Source organism: Cavia porcellus, unplaced genomic scaffold (assembly GCF_034190915.1).
Source record: "Cavia porcellus strain 051 isolate PalLab524CR breed Dunkin Hartley unplaced genomic scaffold, mCavPor4.1 scaffold_29, whole genome shotgun sequence".
NCBI lineage: Eukaryota > Metazoa > Chordata > Mammalia > Rodentia > Caviidae > Cavia > Cavia porcellus.
The window spans coordinates 44,750,753-44,767,433 of record NW_026947512.1 but is presented as its reverse complement, the minus strand read 5'-3'; the positions used below and the strand labels follow the sequence as shown (position 1 = coordinate 44,767,433).

Genomic DNA, 16,681 nt, shown 5'->3' with positions numbered 1-16,681 from the left:
CCCCTGCCCTTCCCCTCGCGGCCTCTAATCTGGATTACTGATCGCTGCCCCTTTAAGCCCAGCGGCTGCTCGCTCCTCCCGCGGAGCCCCGCACCAGGAGGTGGGGGTGAGGGTGGGAAGGGGACGGCCAGCCGAGCTTGTGTGCCGGCACCCGGGCCAGAGGAGCTGCTCTTGCATCCAGCTCAGCCCAGCCGTCTTCTACCTCGAGCCTGGGCCCTGGGAGAGCCTTCCGCGCCCGTGTCGCGCGGGGATGGCTTCGTGGACGGCTCCGTGGACCCCCGGAAACCGCTCTCTCGGCTCGTGGCCAGATGCCCCCACCCTGGCACCCGATCCGAGTGGGCCACCAGGAGTTCCGTGGGCGGCCGCAGTGGCCGGGACGCTGCTGGCCCTAGCCACGGTGGGAGGCAACCTGCTGGTGACCGCGGCCATCGCCCTGACGCCAAGACTCCAGACCATCACCAACGTGTTCGTGACCTCGCTGGCCGCAGCCGACTTGGTGGTTGGACTTCTGGTGGTGCCTCCGGGGGCCACGCTGGCGCTGACCGGCCACTGGCCCTTGGGCACGACAGGCTGCGAGCTGTGGACGTCGTTGGACGTGCTCTGTGTGACGGCCAGCATCGAGACCCTGTGCGCTCTGGCCGTGGACCGCTACCTGGCCGTGACCAACCCGCTGCGCTACCGCGCCGTGGTCACCAAGCGCCGCGCGCGAGCTGCCGTGGCGCTGGTGTGGGCGGTGGCGGCCGCGGTGTCCTTCGCGCCCATCATGAGCCAGTGGTGGCGCGCGGGGGCCGACGCCGAGGCGCAGCTCTGCCATGGCAACCCGCGCTGCTGCGCCTTTGTCTCCAACGTGCCCTACGCGCTGTTGTCGTCCTCCGTGTCCTTCTACCTGCCGCTGCTGGTGATGCTCTTCGTCTATGCACGAGTCTTCCTCGTCGCCCAGCGCCAGCTGCGCTTGCTGCGCGAGGAGGTCGGCCGCTTCCCCCCGCAGGGGTCTCCGCGGATCCGGTCGCGCTCCGCGTCCCCCGCCCAGGGGGCCGGGATGCGCACTGCGCCCGCAGGCGAGGCTCCCTGCGGTCCGCGGCCCGCGCGCCTCCTGCCGCTCCGAGAGCGCCGCGCGCTGCGCACGCTGGGGCTCATCGTCGGCACCTTCGCGCTCTGCTGGCTGCCCTTCTTTCTGGCCAACGTGCTGCGCGCCCTTGGGGGGCCCTCGCTAGTTCCCAACTCGGTCCTCCTCCCCCTTAACTGGCTGGGCTACGTCAACTCCGCCTTCAACCCGCTCATCTACTGCCGCAGCCCGGACTTCCGCAGCGCCTTCCGCCGGCTAGTGTGCGGCTGCCCCGGCCGCGGGCCTCCGGGCCGGGCCAACCCCGCAGGGCGCACCGCGAGGTAACGGAAGGCCGGCCGGCCGGGCCAGGGAGCGGTCGGAGCCCCTGGCTTTGCAGATGGATCTGGCAGAAGGCGGGACCCGGAGAGGGTTGGAGAGAAGAGAGAGTGCGCAGAGGGAGCCGAGGTGCACTTTTCCTTTTCTTGAGCAGTCACCAGAGTTGCGAAAGACAGGCGAGTTGCTCTTCACTCCGGCCTCTGACACCCCCCCCCCACTCACACACCCCGAGTTCTCTAGCTCAGTGGTTCAGCTGCTTAGGTCCCAGGCCATCGCTAACCCTGTCCCCGACTTGCGCTGGTGGGTGTGGTCCCGCCAAACCCAGGAGCTGATTCTGATTTCTCTCAAAGGCCTGATGGCTCCGAAAGTGAAGACCGAGGAGTCCTGCTCTGAACAGCGGGGAGGAGGAACTGAGCATGGAAATCCAGCGTCCCCTTTAGAGACCGAGGGGATGTTCTGGGTGGGATTTTTGCACCTGGCTGGGGCCCATGATTTCGTGTTGTTAAATATGCTCCCCAGGTCCCCTGAGGGCCACGCCTTCCCTCCAGTACCCCCCCCCCCCGTTCCTATCCTAAGATCGATAGGTTATCTCCACCTTCCAGGGCTTCCGGGTAGCTCTCTAGGCCTGTAGGACTGTAAACACCTCCCTGGATGTGTCCTTTGGAAGCCTTTGGGCTCTGTTTGAAGTGAGCCCCAGCGCACTCCCGGCTGGCTGCAGAGCTGTTTTTCCGCTGTGGGCTGGGGTCGGGGTGGGGACCAGTCACTGTGCTGAGAAATTGGCTGAGCTTCACCTCTGAATGCACTGCTGCCTCCGCAGCTGGGCCGCCAGAGCCCCCCATCCTGGGAACAACCCTGTGGCCTCGCTCATGCGCGTGCTGAGAGTACAGGGCAAAGAGGGTACCCCAAGATCTGCTCCTGAGGCCCGTGAAGCCTTCCATCACCTAGATTAGAAAAAACCCGGGTTCAGGATCTGTCCTTGTGTCTCTCACTGTGGCTTCAGGCAGCCAACACCTGTCACAGCAGACACCGAACAGCTCTGATCTACCTCACAGCAGAGTCAGAAGGACCTCAGAGTGTGGGGGGCTCCAGGCTCCCCAGGAGGGTGAACTGCTGGAATGGATCCCTTGTCCCCCTTAAAATCAGATTAATAAACATTACCAAAGGCACTTTATCCTTCACCCTTTTTTTTCTCCATTTGTTGTCTTTTCATAATCCACTTGCTCTCTTCCCTTTGACTCAGATCGGGCTTTAGACAGAGGCAGTAAATTAGGACTCATCTGGGCCCTTTCTTCCTAATCTCCATCAGACAAAAAATGAAAAGTCGTTTGGGTCGAGGGGGGAGCTGGAGCCTTGGGTCTCCTAGCCCCACCTCTGCCCTTCCTGCCACTGCTGAGTCCCCTGAGGATCAAAGTTGTGCTCCCTGCAAGCCGTCCAGAGCCAGGGCAGGAGCACTTGTCATGCACTCGGAGGAGCCTCAGTGACTCTGTGCTTTCTGTGTGTTTGTGTCTGGAGCACACGACATTGCTGGAGGTGGGCAAAGGTCTTGGGACTGATCTCTCCTTTACCTTCCCATGCTCTGCCTGGGCTGCAGAAATCTGTTTTCCTCTTGAAGCAGAACTGGAATCACAACTGAGCCTGCTGGAACTTTTTAGTTCCTCCTTCCAATTTTTGCACTCAGCATGGGCACGTTTTCTATGGAAAGGAGAGCACAGTGGAAATCACTGGGTCCTTTGTGGGTTCTTACTTAAATTCCATGAACCACACAGTGGTCTCACCCATAACTTATCTAGTAAAGTTATCTAGTAAATCAGCAAAGGTTGATTCAGTGTGCTCATGACAAATGCACTAGCTGGGTCCAGGGGCACGAGAGCAAAAAAACTTTGGTCGAATCTCAGCAGCTTGGTGCATTTCCACATATGGGTGTTCCCGGTGCACTGGAGTGGCCAGCGCCGCTGCCTTCTCCCTCTGAGTCCAGGTTTTATTTCTCAGAATGTTTGCATACCAAAGATGACTTTCCCCTCTCCACTCCAGACCAATGTGAGAGCCCTGGGATGTGGCAGGTTTCCTGGCAGCTTTTGAACATGGTTCTTGGGGGAGAAGGAAGCCTTGCTTGAGTATGGGGATAAATAAGATCTCTTCTCCCTGTCTCTGAATATTTTCCCAGCATCACTGAGGAAAGTTGTCCTGCTTGTCCGGGACGGGACGGGGGAGAAGGTTGGTTTTGAAGGAGGGGCCTTTGATTTAGAGAACTCTCCTTGAATAGCATCCAGGAACTCATTCAGCTTGGGTCTCCCTTTGACATGGATCCAGTTCCAGCTATAGGTTCCTCTGGATGTTTAGACTTATATGAGGCTGTGCCTGTCACCTGTGGATTGTCACAGACACATCTGACAGTTGGAAAGGCAGCCTGTCTGGTCCTTTCTCCAGCAACTTGTGGCCAGGTGTCAAACTGAAGGAGATTTATATCCTTGGATGGAACCCTGGGTTGGATGGAGGCCCCAGTGTTGAACTTTGGAAGACAAATAACCGGGCTCTGAATCTAGAGCTGTGAAGACTCACAACACCAAGGATGCAGATGACAGGAAAGGAGGTTTTGAGCTGGAGATAGAATGAGGTTTTACAAAGGTCAGCGACTGGGTGTACCTCAAAGGCACAGGCAGGATCTGGCAGCAGCTGCCAGGATGCCTGAGGCAGGTTCTAGTGAGCAAGCCATGCCCTCCCAGGCAATCACTGGGCTGTGATCCTATATCACCCTTGTCCCTTAGCTATCACAGAGTAGAGACTGCTTTGCTCCCTAGATACTAGAGCTTTCTCTCCTCTCCTGCTTTCAGGAGGGGCCTGGGAGGCCCTTCTAAGGTTGAGTGAAGTCCTGGACTGAGAGATTCTCCACATCAGAGTGGAAATCCAATGCAAAGGTTGCATGCCCCCAGTGGCAGTGTGAGGCATAATGGGTATGCAACACTCCTATTGCAAAGCACTGTCTTCCCAAAGCTCCTGGCTACCAGACCAGCAAGTGACCATAGAAATATGGGATATGGTATAAAAATATGGTGCATGTTTAAAGAAAAAATTGATTGGAGATAAAGGCACACTGCCATAAAAGTACTGCCCCTGGCTTTGAACACACCTATCCCATCCTGTTTGCGATTTGCTGTAGCAGTTCTGGACATCCTCTTTTGTGAGTGTCTTCAGGTGTGCTCTCATGGCTGCCTGCATGTCTTGAATTGGTTCAAGCCATTGACCTTTCATGGTGATCTTGACTTTGAAGATCTAGAAGTCGTACAATGCCAGATCTGTGAATGAGGTGGATAAGGGCGTTTTCAGAGCCTGGCTTTCCAGTGGCTGGCACTGAGCAGTAGCATTCATGGTATTTCTGAGCATACTTCATAAAGATACTCAGGAGCATGCCGGTAATCTCGGCTAGAGGATGAGGCAGGAGGATCACTTTGGGTTTAAGGCCAGCCTGGGGTAGTGGATTCAAGACCCTCCTGAACTACATAGCAAGACCCTGCCTCAAAAAAACTGAAAGAAATAACTAAGTCTCTCAGGAAAGACTGAAATACACAGGCAAACAGGAGTCTGGCAGGAGACGGCCAGAGGGTGGACATCTGAAGAGCACTATGAGGCCGGGGGTCTCTGTCTGAAGTGGAGAGGCACAGATGAAACACCAGGCAAGGTGTGCCTGCCGTGACTCAAGACAAGTGAACCCAATAAACAGGAACTAAACCTGGAGACCCAGACTCCGGCTGACCCCAATCCAGACCCCCTTCCCATCAGTTTACAGTGGAGGAGACTGGTCAGTTGCAAACCACAGCTTGCACTCATTCTCACGTGGTCTGCAAAATCACCCTACATGAGCTGAGTTGGGCTGTTTTCCTGTATTTTGGTTTGGATTTGAATGCAGAATTTACCAGGGGAGGTCAAGGGTACATAGATGGTGGTGGAGCAGATATTGGGACCTTGAATCTATCATAGTAGGGGGTTCGTTATTGTAACCAGAACATTGAATATTGCAGTCTAAGTACTGTAATCCTTTTAATCCCATTGAGACATTATTGGAATCCCAGAAAATTAATTCAAATCTACCATCTCCATTGCAACCCATGGTGAGAGTAAAGACACCAAGACATATTCAAAGTTATGGGCAACCGAGGAGTCCTATGCCTGAGCCAAGTGACGATATCCAAGGCCTCTTCCAGAATTTATTATCTCTTGAAGAACGGAGCAGTCCAAGGATCAGTGACAGTGACGATGGTAGGAATCACATGATTAACTAATTAACTAATGAGCTGGCTAGCCAGGTAGGGAGAAGAGCATCTTTGCAAAGTGCAGGGAGGATGACACGTGGGAGGCTCAATCAGCATAATTCAATTAAGGTAGCATTTGAATTGTATTTGGCAGCCATTGCTTTGGTTTGGGGACACAGAGCCCTTTATTTTGAGGCTAGTACCCACCTGACATTCCTGGAACTGACTGGCTCTGCCGTCCCACTGTGTTCCAATCTTTTACAGAGAGCACTATGCAGAGAAACAGGAGCCGGTCAGAATGATCCCAGAGATTACATATCAATACTTCAACTGGCCTTATCTGCATTGGTTAGAGCCAACTGAAGAGAGAAGGGACTGGCACAGCTTGCTCCATATGTATCAGTATATGGAACTAAGACTAGTGTTGCCCCAACTGTTCTGTATTCAAGGGGAGTCACTCAAATTGTCTCCTATAGTTCCTGAGCCTGCGTCCCAAAGGACCAAGAAGATAGAAGTGGTGTATGTACACCCTCTCTGGGGCATGCTGCAGTAGGGCTACTCAAACTAGGTGGCTTAAAACTATCCACATTCGTCTTCTTCCAGCTCTCAAGACCACAAGTCCAGAACCAGAGTGCTGGCAGGGCCACACTGTCCTGGAGGGCTCCTCCTTTGCCCCCAGGCTTCTGGTGCGGGTGCGTTTGCTCACTCACGCAGGGCTCTGCCTCCTCCTCTGCTTCACGTGGTCTTCCCTCCCTCTCTTTCTTTCAAAGCACTTCAGTTGCTGGGTCAGGGCCCAGGACGCTGGTGTGTCCTCTTTTAACTTGACAGCATCGGCCAAGGCCCTGTTTCCAAACATGGGCACATCAGCAAGTCTCAGAATTCAGTTCTACGCATGTTTTGGGAGACACAGCTCAACCGCCGACAGAGGTGTGAAGGGGAAGGGGGCATGCCTGCTAGCCTTGCCCCGCTCCTCTTATTCTGGCCACCTTCGAAGACTCTGTTTCCTCAGCAACTGGAAGGGAGGCAGGGGCACTCCCCAGTCCTGGATTTCCATATCTGGGCCTTTTCTCCCACCTCAGGGGCCCAGTTTTGATGAAGTCAGACCTTGGGTTTATCATCTCCCATGGGAAGAAGTTGCTATTCTGTTTTATTCTTTTCTTCTGCTTTTTGAAATAGAAATCCTGAGGTTCAGCAGGATCTAGACCCTGCTAGCTAAAAACTGTTTTTGCATTTCCCCTTCCAGAGAGGTATGGATGGAGGACCAAGTTCTAGGCAGAAGGGTGCCCCTTGCAGATCTTCCGTGTCCCTGTCTTGCTTTTCCACTAGCTGCAATGCAGATGTAATGGTGACCACTGAGGCTGCCACTTTAGGTCAGGTGACAGAAGCACCAGACTGATGGAGCCCAGGGTTAGGTAGTGCAGAGCCTGGACTACTTCTGGTTAATACCCTTAAAGGAAAGAGAAAGGTCATCTTGTTTAAACCACAGTTATTTGGGGCTTACTTGTTTGGTTACAGTAGCTGAGCCCAGCAAACCCATCAGTAAAGGGGAGGTCAGAGGCTGCACCTTCTGCAGGGCATTGAGGTCATTCCTTCCGTGCTAAGCTGTGCAGACATCTCCAGGGTTGTGTGACGAATGCAGTTCTTGCTCACCTAGCCGTAGGAAGACTCTGTTCCAGGGCCTTTGGGGCCTGGTGACCATGAGAGCTAACACATTTGCAGATGCTGAGATCTTGTCATATCTGAGGCTACCAAGTCTGTCTCTGGGACCCGATCCCTGTGCAGGTTAACACCAGGGAGTGAGTGAATTCCTCAAGAATGTTAACACAAATGACCGGGACCTTGATGGGTTTGTGATAGCTCAGACCCTGGAATAAAATCCAAGGAAGCAAGAAATTAAAATTTAGGGAGCAAAGGCTTTATTTTAGGCCAGGCCTAGCAACATAGCCTTCGGGAGCCAATATGGAGACTGTGCGCCTTACAGCTAAAAGGGTTGGGTTTTAAAGCCAAAAACCACAGGAATGTTGCAAACTTTGACCCAGTTTGATAGCATCTGGGCTTCTTGGTATCTCCTGTAACTTCCTTGTAGTTAAACGTTTCTTAAGGACAGCACATTGTATTACAGAGAGGCTGAAGAGGGTGGGGGGATTACAAGAAACTGAAACTAAGTCTTTACTGGAGGTGGAGTTTTAATCTCTATTGAAACGGTGCATACAGAACAGAAAGGAGGCGCATTGGTTAGAACTAGGTTACAACATTCCCCTCTGATGTTGCGATTGAGGCCAAATCCTTGGCCAGTTAGTTGGGAGGAAAGTATAGGCCATATTTCCTCCACAAATAAATACTCGTCCTTTGGTGGGATAAAGGGAGGTAGTCTGGTTAACTATGGTACTACAATTAGTAAACGCAACAAACCCCATGTCAATGTCAGAGGTATCATTATGAAAACCTCCTTGGAGACAGAGAGAGTCCTTAAAGCCTACTGGTTGTACTCTAAAGGGGGGACCAGCAATACAATTTAAGTGATCTTGTTCCTCCAGAGTGATCAGAGAAACTTGGGTAGGGATCACAAGGGGCATGGGGGAGCCCTGTGCAATCTTCAACCAAAATTGTATTGGAAGCATTTAAGGTTTTATGAGTGGATTTTAGAATATCAGAAGTTTGAGCATCCAGATCAACTCCCTGCAACTTAGGCAGCATCAAGGGGTGGTAATGTGTCTGGGGAAACATTTTTTAATAAGAACAATTCTGAGGGCATGGCCCTGGCTGGCTGCCTTTGTTAGGTATCACGCGGGGCTTTAACTTACACATCCACACTTGAGTCAAACCCCCTGTAACTGAGGGTATAGCAACAAGGAATGCTAACTTGTCCCCACAATCTGTCCAAAGACTATATTATATAATTTATCATTTATGTGGGAAGGACCATGATCCTTTTTTCCTATTGTATGTATAATTCCCCCAGCCAGTGTCTTTACCTTTAGTATAGGCTCCTCCGCAATCACAGGGGCTCCCATACAAATATCTCAACAATTGTTCTTTGCTTACAGGGGGACCAAAGCCGCCGTGCAAGGTGAGCATCACTGTTATTAAAATCCCCAGCAGTGGGATAGAAGGAGCAAAAGCAAGCAAGCTAAAGCAGTTCATGACTGGTATAATCTAACTATGTTTAGTCAGTTTTAACGTTAAGGGGTTACCCATCTGTTGTATAGTCCACTGAGTATGTCCCTCATTGTCTGTTGTTTCCAGTGGCTTTACGTGAGTATGGTGAATCCATGCAGTTTTTCCTGCTACCTTGATGGCAGTGGGGGTACTGAGCACCACAGTGAAGGGTCCTTCCCAGTGGGGTTCAAGGGAGTCTCAATGGTGACGCTGCACCAGGACAGAAGTTCCCGGCTCGATTGGTGCTTTGAGTGGCGTCTCTGAAGGCAGGTCTGGGTGTTTTTGTCTAAACAGCTGGTGGATCGAGGCCAACACAGGCTGGAGTGTCTGCAGGGACTTAATGAGATCTTGGTTAGTTATTTCAACTAATTTGTCCTCTGACAGTCTCGGGACCAGTGGAGGGGGCCTTCTGAACATAGCTTCAAAGGGGGAAATTCCAGAAACATATGGGGTACATCTAGCTCGCAGCAGAGCAAAGGGAAGAAGGCTCACCCAATTATCGCCAGTTTCTAAAGACAGCTTAGCTAAAGTGTCCTTGAGAGTTCGGTTCATACGTTCTACTTGCCTTGAGCTTTGTGGCCGATAGGCACAGTGGATTTCTAATTAATCTTTAATCCTGGGCTAACTTTTGGGTGACTTGGGCTATGAAAGCCGGGCCATTATTGGACCCCATTGATAGTGGGAGGCCAAATCGAGGTATGAGCTCATGCAATAGCTTTTTAACTACCACTAAGGCTGACTCGGACTTAGTAGGAAAAGCCTCCACCCAGCCAGTGAAGGTGTCTAATAATACCAATAGATAGCAGTGCCCCTGTAAACCAGGCTTTACCATGTCTGTGAAGCCTACTTCCCAATGTTCTCCTGGAACAATTCCTTGATGTCAGGTGGTCTCCCATAGAGCTCCTGGCTGAGTTGACTAACAAGCACTGTGGGCATCTGGAGCTCAAAGAGGCAGTCAGTTCAGAGAGTTTTGGAATAAAAAACTGAGTTCTGAACAATTCAGCAAGTTTAGTTCCCCCTAAATGGGTAGTTTGGTGAGCCCTACTGCCTCTGGTAACAGTACTCGTTTATCAGGTAACTGGTACCAGCCCCCTGGGTGGGGACTTCGCTCCAAGTTGAGATGCTAACTGCAGGTCCTTCTCTACATAGACTGGTTCTGATAAAGTGGGAGGAACCAACATCAGAGCAGTTACCTCCTCAGTTGGCCCCTCTGATGTAGTGGCTATCTTTCGAGTGGCCTGATTTGCCAAATTGTTTCCTAGAGTGAATAACAGCAACCTGCTGAGGCAGCCAGACTGCTGCCAGTAATTCTAGGATCTGTGGAGCATTTTTTTATCTTAGTCCCAGCTGAGGTTAAGAGACCTCGCTCCTGATAGATGGCTCCATGTACATGTACAGTAGCAAAAGCATATCTACTGTCAGTATAGATATTTACCCTCTTTCCTGTGGCTAGTTTTAGTGCCTCAGTCAAAGCAATGAGCTCTGCCTTTTGGGCAGAGGTGCCAGGCTCTAACCACTTAACCCAGAGTACCTCCTTTTTGGTGGTCACTGCTGCCCCGGCCACTCGTTTGCCGTTCTGGATGAAGCTGCTTCCATCAGTGAAATAGTTGTCGGCATTTCCCAAAGGCTGGTCAGTAAGATCAGCCCCTACGTTCTGCTGCAGTTCAAGGATGTCAGCACACTCATGGAGAGGTGTCCTTTGCTCCTCCAGGTCATTGTCAGGCATAAGGATGGCTGAGTTTAAAGCTGAAGAAGTCTTGAAAACTACCGACTCTGGGTCTAGGAGCAGGGCCTGACAGTGTAAAATTCTAGCATTTGAGAGCCATTTTTCGGGAGGGGTTTTGATAAGAGTCTCTAAACTGTGGGAGATCATCACAGAAATCTTCTGTCCATAAGTAAGTTTTTTTAGCCTCTTTAAGTAACATTGCCACAGCAGCTAGCATTCTCAGGCAGGGGGGCCATCCTCCTGTCACCGGATCAAGTCTTTTGGAGAGGTAGACTATAGGCCTCTTCCAAGGGCCAAGGTCCTGGGTTAGGACACTCCTTTGACAATGCCCCTGAGTTTATCTATGAACAAGGTGAATGGCTTGGTAACATCAGGGAGTCCCAGGGCTGGGGCCTCTATCAAGGCCCACTTGAGCTGCTGAAAGGCCTGCTCACAGTTATCAGTCCAGTTCAGTGAATTTTGAGTTTCCCCCTTAAGGGAGTCATACAGGGGGTGAGGTTTTCAGTAAAATTTAGAATCCATAGCCTACAGTATCCAACCGCCCCCAGAAACTCTTGTACTTTTTTTTTTTTAATTCTCTCTCATAGAGCAATTCTAACACCTTGGTTATCTTCTTGTTGATAGCTTCTTGTAAATTCTCTCAGTTCTCAAAGACCTTTTGTGCTATCTCTATTAACTGGCTGAGGGGCATTTTCTCAAATCTCTCAAACCTTTGCAATTTTTGTGTAACATGTGGGGCTGACTGAGTTGCAAAGAGAACAACTAGTGATACTCAGGAAACCTCCTTACCTCTGGTTGTCCAGTTGGGGTGGGACAAAAGGAAAACATGGTCTTGGCATTCCGGATCAGAGGGCAGACTTCATCTGGATGGCACACTGCTTTTTGTCCCAGGGTGCCGCGTGGCAGGCCATCATTTTACTGAAATTATATACTTAACAAAAAGGGTTTTTTCATGGGTAACAAAATTAATTGTGTCACATAATCTCCTAAATGTCTACAGCACATGCAAGAACTTGTATTTTATTTCTATAATCACCAATCACATTAGCAAAATAGTTATTTCTTTTAAATTTAGATTGGCCTTTTTTTCAGTACAAGATGAATTGTTTTTTACAATCAAAATCTCAACTCTGTTTTTACAATCTATAACATTTCTGGAAATTCCCCTCCCCCCAAACTCACAGTATTGTAAATTATCCTGTTGGGCTCTTTGCTCTTAATTTGCAACACAAAGCTGCTTAAGAGCCCCCGATAATAGCCAGGCCACAGAAAGCTTTTTTTTTTTTTTTTTTTTTACATTTTTACTTTAAGACAAAACCACCCTTTTAAAAAACTTATTATTAGTCATGAAAGGGTTGCTGGCCCAGACCAGACACTGTAGCCAGAAAAGCCTCAGCGGAATTAGGGAGCTCCTGCCTCCCCCGCCCCTAGAGATTTACCTGTAACCCTATACCCCCCACCCTTCGAAACCTGCCCCTGGCGCCAAACTGTGCCAATGAAATACCTGTGCATCTCTAATGGCCTTAGGGCACTGCCCTAAGCTTAGGCTACTTATATTCCCCCACGCCACGTGTCCGTGGGAGAGATTGCCGGCCCCGGGGTGGAGATGTCACCCCCCAGGGGGTTGGGGGTGTCTCTCCCCACATTCCCAAAATAAAGGTTACTTATATTTTATATTTCTTATCTTTTCAGCTGCCGCCAGTCCTTCTCCTCTTTCCCCCTCCACACTTCTATGAGTCAATAACCTTTTTCTCTTGCTTTTTAGACAACATTAAAACCTTTAACAAAATCCTTGAAGTGACCTTTTAGTAGTCTAAAACATATTAAATCATTTTATGTCTTTTTACCATATTAAAATGCTGTATTTTAAAAAAACTGTAACCTTTTAACTGGCTCAATTACCGTATGACTTGGTTTTTACTTGGTAATATGATTCTTAAAAACTATAAATATACATATATATGTGCACATGCTTACATTTTAACCAGAAGAAAAATATCTTTTTAAAAATGCATGCCGAGGTTGCAAGTAATCAATTGAGGACTAAAACATTAAACAAGGCACCACAATATAAAAGACACAAACAAAGGTTATTTCATGCACAGTTTGGTGAACCAAAAGAAATAATTTTTATTATGAACCTTGAGTCTAATAAGCCATATGGATCCTGCAACAGAAATGGGCAATGAGCCCCTAAGTTAGTAACAAATTCAAACAGGCAGACAATTCTAAAGTACAAAAACACTGAACATAAATATCTAAATCCTTTGGTCTGTTTTGGGCTCGTAGAAGGGGTTCCTAGGAGAGATGTTCTGTTAGATTTGGGGTAACCAAAAGGAGAACAATTAGAACAAATGGACACAGACAGACATACAAGACAAGACAAGGTGCAGCAAAAATGACCTTTGCTCAAAAATTGGCCAAATTTTGGAATTGGTCAAATTTTGAGATCTGAAGGAATTAACAAATTAACCAATGGAGTGGATCCCCTCCCGGGGCAGAGTCACAAATGGACAAGATGCATCCCAAAAAACCAACTGACTCTGTCCTCAGGAGGTCCTTGCTCTCCAGATTGAGGGCGTGCCTTCCCAATAGAGCAGTTCCCCACTCTCCAAATTGAGGGCATCCCCTCCCAAAGTATGAACTGACCATGGTCTAATTAATCCCTCCAGAGTACTTACTTTTAGGTATTCAGAATTGAGTTGGGGGTCTTGCTTCCATCCCAGACGAGCCCCCAAATGTGATAGCTCGGATCCCAGAATAAAATCCAAGGAAGCAAGAAATTAAAATTTAGGGAGCAAAGGCTTTATTTTAGGCCAGGCCTGGCAACATAGCCTCCAGGAGCCAATATGGAGACCGCGCGCCTTATAGCTAAAAGGGTTGGGTTTTAAAGCCAAAAACCACAGGAATGTTTCGAACTTTGATCCAGTTTGATAGCATCTGGGCTTCTTGGTATCTCCTGTAATTTCCTTGTAGTTAAACGTTTCTTAAGGACAGCACATTGTATTACAGAGAGACTGAAGGGGGTGGGGGGATTACAAGAAACTGAAACTTAAGTCTTTACTGGAGGTGGAGTTTTAATCTTTATTGAAATGGTGCATACAGAACAGAAAGGAGGCGCATTGGTTAGAACTAGGTTACAACAGGTTCACACAGCAGAGGCCAGGTCTGGGGGCCAGAAGTCTGGAGCCATGGTGTTAGTGGGGCTGCTTTCTTCTGGAGATGCTGGGGGAATCCCCCAGTCCATTACTCTCTCCCCCCTCTGGGAACTCCAGAAATCCTTGGCATTCTTGGGCTTTTTGTGTCCCTGTGTGTCTTCTTCGCGTCTTTTATAAAGATTCTTGTTAGATTTGAGGACCTCTCCTAGAGTTTCTAATAAAAACTCTTCAAAACAGGGCTACATTCTGAGGCTCCTGCTGGGACAAATCCTTAAGGGGCGTGGTCTCCAGTTCACTACAGTGAAAAATACATGTGAAACTTTTGTTTGTTTTGGGTCTTAGTCTCGCTATGTAATTAAAACTGGCCTTGAACTCATGGGGATCCTCCTGCCTCAGCTTCCCAAGTGCTGGGAATCACAGGCAAGTACCATCATGCCCGGCATTGAACATTTTGAAAATTTGGTCTTAGAGAGTTATTACCCACTCCAGGGAGGTGAAGGAAAGGACAAGTAAAAAGAATTAAGATGTATTATATACCAGTATGAATTCCCCACAATGAATGTAATCATTATGCAAACAGAGACTAACAAAAAACTTAAAAGTAAAAAAAAAAAAGACCACTGTCATGGTTTATGTCGGTGGCCCCCAGGCCTCATGCCTTTGCATCATGCATTTGTGATTGGTTCATTGTCTAGGGCTTGGATTGAGGGTGTGAGTGCTACACCGCCTAGGGGTGGGGCCAGGATGTGATGTAATGACAGGAAGAAGGTGTGTGTGTGTCTCTCTCTCTCTTGCCGGTTTCTGCCTTGCTGTTTGCAGCTGCTGTGAACTGTGGCCCTGCCATGCCACCCTGCCTTGGAGCCAACTGAGTAAGGACTGAAACCTCCAAAAACTGTAAGAAATAAACCTTTCATTTCCCAACCTTGGGTATCAGGTATTTTATCTCAGCAACGAGTAAAAAGTAACGAAGACAACCACCCACTCCAATCTCCATGGAGGGAAAGGATGTTCTCTCCAGAAGTTCTTGGCTGCTGTGGCGGGGACAATTCTGAGACAAACCAAGCCCTTAAGGAACTTTTCCTGCTACATGTGGACTTGCATTTACTTGTAACTAGTGGAAGGCATATACGCAGCCTAGGGGATGGGGAGTACTTGCTGTGTGACAAGTTCAGTACTGGAGATTGAATACAGGGCCACTGCACTGAGCTACATCCTTAGCTCTTTTTAAAAAATTCTTTTATGAGACAGGGTCTAAGTTGTTAAATTGCCCAAGCGGGGCTTGAATTTGCAGTCTTCCTGCCTCAGCCTCCCACAGTGCTGCACCACCATGCCTGGCTGATGCAAAGGGATTTGATCCCTAATCCCCTGCTGAAGCTAATGCAGAGGACACCTTCCTGGGTGGGCTGTGCTAGGGAGTCATTTGGGACTGGAGGAGGAAGAGACACCGTTGCTGGCCCTGAGGACACAAAGCCAACAGTCCTACAATGCCAAAGACATATCTGTGCCACCGACCTCAGGGCTTGGGGATGACCTGGACCTTGGGGAGCTGGAGGCGGTGGCACCTGGGCGGTAGCTGTGTGCCCTGTGTGGGAGCCCAGCCCAGACACGGTGCTTCAAGGTCAGCATGGGAGCACCTCTGTCCACACTGACCCACTGCCTGGTTCTCAGGTTCCCACTCCAGCAGGTGTTAAAGGCGTGGCTGGGGAGTACGAATCCTAGTGGGGACCACAGCTCCAGTCTGCCCACCTCCAGTCTCGTGTCCCCAGAAGTGCAGGCCTTTTGGCTCGGCTTCTGTCCTTGCTGCTGATTCAGTGAACTTTTGTCACCTCCGCAAGCTCCTGGAAGGATTTTTCTGTAATGTGATCATATAATCATGTTATTCCCATTTGTATAATAACTCAGCAGCATCCTAAAGCTTCAGGGGTAATACTCGGACCTGTTACCATGAAAGGCTCATGGGCCTAGGCTTTCACTGCCATCTCAGTCACAAGAAAGGCACTGTGCCCCTGTCATCCTCCATATCCATTGTCAGCACCACCACACTGTGTCCCCTTCGCCCCACCCATTCCAGCAGTGTCGATGTTGAGCAAACAGATGCTAAATACTCTACAGGGAAGCCACAGTTGCTAAAAGCTCAGCTGCATGCTGTGAACTTGGACACAGATTATGCATGCTCTCAAGGGCGCATGCATTGCAAGCTTGTTCCATAGTTTGGAAATATGAAAAACTGTGGGACCTCTAAGGTGTAGAGCTTAAGCTGAGCGGCGTCTGCCTGTTATCCAGGCACTCTGACAGGCTGAGGTAGCAGAATTTAGGGACTTAGTGAGATTTTGTTCCAAAAAATAAAAAAAAAGGTTGGGAATATAGTCCAGTACAAAGGGCCTGGGTTCAATCTCTAATACCACAAAAGAAAATTTAAAAAGAGGTGGAGCCTAGTGGGAGGCATTTAGGAAATTGGATACCTTGAGCCAGTTCTTAGCTAGTTGTTATGCACCTCAACCAGCTTCTTGTCTTGTGCTGTGATCTCTCCTTCTCATCCATACCTCTGCCACTGTGCTGCCACCGTGAAGTCCTGCCCAGAACCAAGCTGATGTTGGTGTCATACCTTTGAACCTCCAGAACTATGAGCTAGATAAAACTTTTTTCTCTCTGAAGTCATTAGTCTTGGGTACTTCATGACAGTAGTGTGAAACTGGCTAATATACAGGGAATGAAAGAAAAAGAGAGAATCCAAGAATGAGCCCAGCACCTGGGAGAACAGTTTTTTCTATTTACAAAATGTGGAAAATGTAGCTGAATGTGGTGGTGCATGCCAGTGACCCAGCACTTCAGGGAGGCCAAAGTTGGAGGATTGCAAGTTCAAGGCCTGGCTGGACTACATAGTGAAACCTCGTCTCAAAAGACAAACAAATGAACAAACAGAAAATGTGATGAGAGCAGGCCTGGTGGCATTTATGAAACTATGAGTTAATTTTAGACACAATACATTTGGAAAGGTCCATGAATTATT

General features: G+C 49.2%; 1 protein-coding gene across 1 annotated transcript; it reads left to right on the top strand.

Annotated features, from left to right (window-relative positions):
- Positions 1 to 250: 250 nt before the first annotated feature.
- Positions 251 to 1,390, top strand: Adrb3 (adrenoceptor beta 3). Its single transcript, NM_001172887.1, is given in 1 exon segment — positions 251 to 1,390. A coding segment is annotated over 1 exon segment (1,140 nt).
- Positions 1,391 to 16,681: the final 15,291 nt, after the last annotated feature.